Here is a 6,909-nt window from a genome sequence, read left to right as displayed (position 1 = left end):
CCGCAGCCACCGCCGCCGGCCCTGCTCGGCCGCCATCGCTGTGAGGCGGCTGCCCGCGACAGCTCCTCCTCCGCCCGCCAAATCTCGCGATAGCAGCCGCCCAGCGGCGGGCCCGCGGCCTGAACGCCGCCAAATCTCGCGAAGCTCGTTTTCCCTCCCGGGAAGTTGCCCGAACTAACTCTGGGCAGCGCGGCCTCCTTCCGGCTTCTGCAAGCCCCTGCGGAAAACTTTATTGACAAAGCCGCCGGCGATCGGACGGCGGACCCTGCGAGGGGCTGGAGCTGGGCTGCGGGGCGGCAGATGGGCCCACAGCTAGGAGCGAGGCTCTGCTCTGTCCTGCAGAGCAGGCCCGTCCTCGGTCCGTCCTTCCGACCCTTCACCCCAACCCCCGCTGGAGCCGCGTTGCTTTCGGATCACTGCCGACTCCTCCCCTCCCCCACCGCCCACCCCCCGCGGTCTCTTGAACAAACCTAAGTGTACCTGAAAGTTCCCTTCAAAAGGCGGCACGCGAGCGGACGGCCCTCCGAGACGCCAGCCTTGACCGCGCCCGCGGCTCCCCGGCTCCCGTCGCACAGACCCACACCCGCGCGTCTCTCAGCAGCCCCGCAAACAGTCACACCCGGCCACGCGATGCGGGGCGAGCGACCCAGACCCTGTCCCGCCCTCCCAGAGCTCCGACGGCTCGGGGGTGAGGCCCCACGGGAGCGAGCAGCCCCCACGGGAGTGAGCAGCCACGCGCCCTCTGCCTTGGAAGGTCACCTTGGATTCTGATTGCTTTCCTAACCTTGCACCCAGGCTACAAAGCAAGGTGTTTTGGGGTCTTTGTGAGTTATGATGGGAACATAACCTCCCTTCCCCCTCCGTCTCCTGCACCGACCTTTTTTCTGTTCCTGAAGCCACCTAGGCTGGGCTTTCTCCTGCTGTCCCCTCCTTAGAACACTCCTTATTTCCCATGAGGTCACAGCTCAAATGTCATCTTGGCTAAGAGGTTTTTCTCTAATCGTCTGACAGGTTTGGCTCTTCATTACCTGGAACCCCAATACAAAAGCTTCTGGAGGGCAGGGACCTTGCCTGTCATCTTGTCTCCTATGTCTGTGCCTAGAATAGTGCCTGACTAGAAACAGGTGCTCCACAAATATTCATGGATAACGGTAGAAATTCCTCTTCTTTTCTGGGTCTCCCAACCTACTCCAAGCACCCTTTCACGTACAGACCCACTCTTTACTCTCTGCTTTGCCGAGCTTCAAGCTCCCACACATCCCATGTGCCTGGACCTCACGCTCCCCTTTACGCCCAGCTGCACCCCCACTTTCAGAAAGGATGACGACGTCCTCCGCCAATGCTTTTTCTGTCGGCAGATTCAGCAGGGCGGGTCCTGCCCCTTTAATCTGGGCCCCACCTGCTCTGGTCAGACAGGTTTGGAGACACAGGTAAAGGGAGAGAGACTGAGAGGAACACTTGCACAGCCAACAGGGAGCTGGGCAGCTCCTTCCCAGACGTTGGGGACCCTCCGTCTCTCCAGATGGAAAGTAAGAGTGTATCATGGGTCTACATGGCTAGAGGCAGGTGGGGGGAAGGCAGGCTTGAGGAGGTGGGGGGAAGGGACCCAGCCCCATCTAGCAGGAGTGAGATGGAGAAAACAGGGAGGGGAGAAAGGAGAGGAGGCATGGGGAACAGCCATGATTAGACCTAGAACTCAGAAGAGAAAGCCCCAGGCCCTCTGGAGATGGAGGACAGAGGACAGGGGCTGATCAAGAGAGTGGAGACTGCCCAGGTGCCCACGTTGGAGACGAAAGAGCAGGGCGCACGGCCGCTGCCGGATTCTTGGGACAGAGTTGTAGGCAGATCAGTGGTATCAGTTACCAGGAGAGTTCCAAGCAGGGATCGACAAGAAGAAGGGGAGGATTGAAGATGGAGGGACAGTGAGGCCCCTGGTGGGAAGGGAGCTCCTGGCAAAGCTCTAGAAACCCTTTCGTCCTCCTGTTTTCGCATGAGGGTGGCTATGACCCCAGGGGTTTTGGTGGAGGGAGTAGACGGTGTGGGTAGGAGCTGGCCGAGGCCACAGCTGCCAGCGCCTGCGCCCCCTGACTCACCCTCTCCTGCTGGGTAGCATTTGACGCGGAAAGGGTGTCTCCATTTCAGCTGCTCACTTCCCTCCCACCTCCTTCTTTTCAACACCTTTCTTGGCCCCATGTTCTCCCTAAGGTCCCAGAAGAGGCCAAAGCCCATGAGACCAGCTGCCCCAGACAGTTCTGATTCTATCAACCTGTCCTGAGGGCCAGAAACCAGGAACTTCCGACACATCTTTTGTCTGCTCCCTCCAGGGTGGTAGGCCCTCATGGTAGACCCCAGGAGTGAGCCCCAGGATGACAGAACCCGAGACCCTGGCCCTGCTGGAAGTGAAGGGATCTGAGGCCCCGGAGAAGAGCCCACCCCAGGCCTTGGTCCCCAATGGCCGGCAGCCAGAAGGGGAAGGTGAGGCCGAGACCCACGGAGCTGCGTCCTCCAAGGTGGGGTCCTCAGCTGGGTCTACCACGGCTGGAGAGGGACCTGAGGATGGTCTTGACAGCGCAGTGAGCGAGGCGGCCACCTTGCCCTGGGGGACCGGCCCCCCACCCAGTGCCCTGTTCCCAGACCCCCCCGGGTGGCGGGACATGGAGCCGGAGCCCCTCCGGTCAGAGCCACCCCCCAAGCTGGAGGAGTTGTCCGAAGATGATGCCAACCTGGTGCCCGAGAAGGCGGCCCGGGCCTTCGTGCCCATTGACCTGCAGTGCATCGAGCGGCGGCCCCAGGCGGACCCGGCTGCGCGCTGTGAGGCCGGCGAGGGCAAGGGCCGCCGGGCCTGCCTGCCCACCCGGCCCACCCAGCCCGAGCCCTGTGAGCGCAAGTGGGCCGAGGCCGTGGTGAGGCCTCAGGGCCACACTTGCGGGGGCTGCGGGGGCTGCGGAGGCCGGGAGGGGCTGAGGGCCGTGGCCTCGGTGGGAGCCGCGCTCGTTCTCTTCCCCTGCCTGCTGTACGGGGCCTACGCCTTCCTGCCTTTCGACGCCCCGCGGCTGCCTACCATGAGCTCCCGCCTCATCTACACGCTGCGCTGCGGGGTCTTTGCCACCTTCCCCATCATACTGGGTGAGCCGGCCGGGGGGGCGGGAGCTCCCCTTCCCCGGGTCCCCTGCGCCCGGCGCACACCAGGGTCCACGCCCCCCCCCCCCCCCCGCGAGCCCTCCCCCGCTTCCAGCCCGCAGCTCACGGGCCGACCATGCGCGCTCTCCGATCCGCCAGGGCTGCTGGTGTACGGGCTGAGCCTGCTGTGCTTCTCGGCCCTGCGGCCGTTCGGGGAGCCACGGCGGGAGGTGGAGATCCACCGGCGCTACGTGGCCCAGTCGGTGCAGCTCTTCATCTTGTACTTCTTCAACCTGGCCGTGCTCTCCACCTACCTGCCCCAGGAGACCCTCAAACTGCTCCCCCTGCTCACCGGTCTCTTTGCCGTCTCCCGGTGAGCTGGCCGGGGGATGGGGCTGGGGAAGGAGGTGGTGCTGGAGGAACCCCGGCATTTTGTCTGGGGAGACGGGGAGCAGGGAGCCCTCGGGATTCCGCATTAGCCCGGATGTGCCCCTTGCAACGTGAGTCCGCTTTCCGCCTGCACCTGACCTCACCTGGAGCAGGTGATCCACCCTGTGTTCCCAAAGGAAGTTGTTTTAGAGAGCCAAGGACCAACCCAAAACTGGAAAGGCTGCCAGGTGTCACCTCCATCAACCTCCCACCCGCTGGCCTCTAGTTAGACACCCCCTGTGACCAATGCGCAGTTCCATGTCTGTGTAAAGGCCCCAGTTACTAGAGAGTCTTGTCTTTGTGTTACAAACCGCTGTCCTGACTTTGACTCAGGAATTGCCCAGGACCGTTCAGGTGTTAGGCACCAGCGCTCCATGTCCCCACTCCAGCACCCTGCCCCCCGCCCACAGTCCCTTTGCCTCAGTGTCCTGTGACCTTCCCTCTGGCCAGAGAGCCTCCTGCTTGTCGCTGGTCACTGGCACTGGCCTCCTGCTCATAAGCGTGAAGCCACATTGGCTCTCGTTCCTCTGCTTTCGTCTGGAAGTCACCCGAAACCCTGTGGGGCGTTTCCACGTGAACTGCTGCTTACCCAGAAAGCACTTTTGAATTTCTGAAGGCACATGCAGATCTTTTTGTTTTTTTCCCTAATGTATTTCCTTTTGTTACTTTTTTTTTAAAGCTTGTGTTTGTCAGAGAGAGAGAGAGAGAGATCGTGCACACAAGCCAGGGGCGTGACAGGGAGGGGGAGAAGCAGATTCCCCCCTGAACAGGGAGCCCAGTGTGGGACTCGATCCCAGGACACTGGGATCATGACTCAAGCCAAAGGCAGTTAACGACTGAGCCTCCCAGGCATCCCTCCTTTTGTTACTTTTCATGCAGGATTCCTGGTCCCTTTAAGTGCTAGAACATTCTTGCTCTTGAGCTAGCATCCGTGTGCCGTCCTTCTGACTGGGAGTCCAGTGGCCGTCTGTCCCACCAGCCTCCCGGCCGTCTTGCAGCCTGTTTGCTCCCAGATGTTCCCCCCAGATGAACGTGTTCCTACTTGTGTCATCACCCTCCCGTGTCCCCGTGTCCATCCTGGGGAGCGCCGGCCTCAGACAGAAGCTGGCTTAAGCAGACATGGCGCTTGTCTGGCCCTTCTCACCCGGTTCATGGCGAGGGAAGCCCAGCAGGTCAGGGGACGCCCGCCAGCAGCCATGGGGCCTGGAACACAGCCCCTCCGTGTGTCCCCCCAGGGCCCTTCCTTCCCTACCACCTGCAAGGTGCTCAACACTTGTGCCTGGCTTCACCCTCTGCGGAGTGTGGGGCTTCAACAAGGGACTTCACGCAGAGAGCTTGCGGGAGTCTGGTGCTCAGGGAGGGCTCAGCCGCTGGAACCTAGTGTCCTGCTGCACCTGCCAGCCCGGGGCCGAGGCTCTTCTCCGTCCCACTGGTGAGAGTGGAGGCACGGGCGTTTTGTGGCGAGCAGTCCTTCATGCGACAAGAGGCTGCTGTCCTCCTGGCACTAGGGGTTTGTATTTGGGATGGATCTTCCAAGAGCGGAGAGGCCTATCCCTTTGGCTCCAGGCCTCTTGAAGCCGGCTTCCTTACTCTTTTCCCCTCTGTCCTCTAACATGGCAGGAGAGAGGGTGATGATCAGGCTTGGGTTCAAATCACAGGTTTACTATTTCCCTGATGTGCAACCTTGGACCAGTTCTACTTAATCCCTTTGGAGTCTTTGTTTCTTCATCTACAAAATAAGAAACCAGTACAGTGGGGTACGGTCTGGCTGTGAGAGACGAGGAAGTGCATGATGTATGGCTACAACCCTAATCAGGACAGGCAGTGGCGCGGACGGTCCGTACAGTGTGCTACTGAACTTCAAAATGGGAAAAGGACATCCACCTTGTGCTTGCTCATCTGCACATGAAGCCTTGACCTACAGGCCATGGGGTTCCTGGATGTCTGAAGGCGGGTGGAGGGGAGGCGGGTGGCTGAGACCCGGGATCGGGACAGGGAACATTTCACCGTACTCGCTGGTGCCTTTGCATTTTGAACCACAGAAAGTTATCCTACCTACGCTGAAGTTTTAGACTTAAATTTGGAAAGTCAGCAGAGAGGGAGGGAATGACGAGGGCCTCCTGGAGATGTGGGATGTCCACACTAGGGCCCACATCGTGTCGTGTCCACCGCCCCCCATCAGCCCGCAAGCCAGCCAGCTGACGAGCTTCCTCTCCCTGCCGCCCCCAGGCTGATATACTGGCTGACCTTCGCCGTGGGCCGCTCCTTTCGAGGCTTTGGCTACGGCCTCACGTTCCTGCCGCTGCTGTCCATGCTGGTGTGGAACCTGTACTACATGTTCGTGGTGGAGCCCGAGCGCGTGCTCGCCATTGCCGAGAGCCGCCTGGACTACCCCGATCACGCCCGCTCGGCCTTGGACCTCAGGCCTCGTCCCTGGGGCTGAGACCCCCACTCGGCTCCCCCCAGCCTCAGTGCCTCGGGGGACAAGCCCCAGGATTGCCTGTCTGTCCCCTGCTCTCCCCCCTTTCACCTCGGGAGCCCTCGGCCGTCGGGAGGGAATGCAGCTGGTTTCTTGCAGGGGAAGAGGTGGACGGCCATGCCCCTTCTGCAGGCTGAGGGCTGGCACAGGGAGCAGGGGCATGGTTCCCTCCTGAGCAACACCCCCCACCCCTGGCACTGCCTCCAGGACCCCCTGTGCTGGCCTCCGCCCCACGCTCCAGCCCCCGTGAGGCCGCGCAGGCAGAGCTTCCGCTGACTGACCATCTCTGTGCTACGGGCCACAGGAAGACGGGCAGTATTGCCCGTGCCCAAGGTAAAGCCTGGGCATCCAATCACACGGGACTTGCACGTTTGGCGGAAACCTTCCTGCGGGCCTGGGTTCAGGACCCTCCACCATGGGCCCCTGTAGGACTTTTAGCTTTGGTCAAGATGATTGAAGCTGCCCCAGCCCAGAGCTGCCGCCTGCTCCCTTCTGACCCAGTCAGGCCCCCAACCCCCCACCTCCAAACTGCAGAGGGGAGGGGAAGCCTCCATCCGGAGAGGGGCAGGGGTGTGTGTGCGTGCGCTCATGCACATGGTGGCTGGGGTGCCTGCAGGGTGTGGTGGCCGATGTGAACCCTGTGTGAACATGTGTGTGACAATAAATGACGGCCACGGTCCTCCCTCGCTATTCATGCTTGAACCCCACTCTCAGGTGTCCCTTCCTGGTGTGAGCCAACTGGTCCAGAACCCCCTGCCCCACAGGACAGAGAGGGGCGTGCTGGAGGGAAGAGAGGGGACTGCACACAGCCTCCCATGCCCACACCTCAGCCTTAGGTTCCTGGAACCAGCACCCTCTCCCCTGCACCCATGAAACCCGCA

The 6,909-nt window shown here is 61.5% G+C and overlaps 1 protein-coding gene across 10 annotated transcripts; it reads left to right on the top strand.

The window, feature by feature from the left end:
• Positions 1-80: 80 nt before the first annotated feature.
• Positions 81-6,909, top strand: TMEM79 (transmembrane protein 79). Of its 10 annotated transcripts, none has more exons than XM_047704679.1 (5): positions 81-688; positions 1,417-1,529; positions 2,325-3,126; positions 3,280-3,493; positions 5,779-6,909. In XM_047704679.1, the coding sequence occupies exons 3-5, from the start codon at positions 2,367-2,369 to the stop codon at positions 5,990-5,992; spliced, it is 1,188 nt and encodes a 395-aa protein (XP_047560635.1). In that variant the 5' UTR covers positions 81-688; positions 1,417-1,529; positions 2,325-2,366; the 3' UTR covers positions 5,993-6,909. The 10 variants fall into 10 exon arrangements, with proteins under 10 accessions (XP_047560635.1, XP_047560630.1, XP_047560629.1 ...); XM_047704674.1 differs by having other exon boundaries at positions 81-808; positions 1,413-1,529; XM_047704673.1 differs by having other exon boundaries at positions 81-1,011.

The sequence above is a fragment of the Lutra lutra genome, chromosome 15, assembly GCF_902655055.1.
Source record: "Lutra lutra chromosome 15, mLutLut1.2, whole genome shotgun sequence".
Classification (NCBI taxonomy): Eukaryota; Metazoa; Chordata; class Mammalia; order Carnivora; family Mustelidae; genus Lutra; species Lutra lutra.
Note: the sequence above shows the minus strand (reverse complement) of the source record. Positions and strands in the feature narration are given on the sequence as shown.

Excerpts from the sequence above, each read along its gene's own strand:
- TMEM79 (XM_047704679.1), top strand. The coding sequence starts at position 2,367 with ATGACAGAACCCGAGACCCTGGCCCTGCTGGAAGTGAAGGGATCTGAG. Across the intron at positions 3,127-3,279 it reads CACCTTCCCCATCATACTGG|GGCTGCTGGTGTACGGGCTG; the intron begins GTGAGCCGGCCG and ends CCGATCCGCCAG. Across the intron at positions 3,494-5,778 it reads GGTCTCTTTGCCGTCTCCCG|GCTGATATACTGGCTGACCT; the intron begins GTGAGCTGGCCG and ends TGCCGCCCCCAG.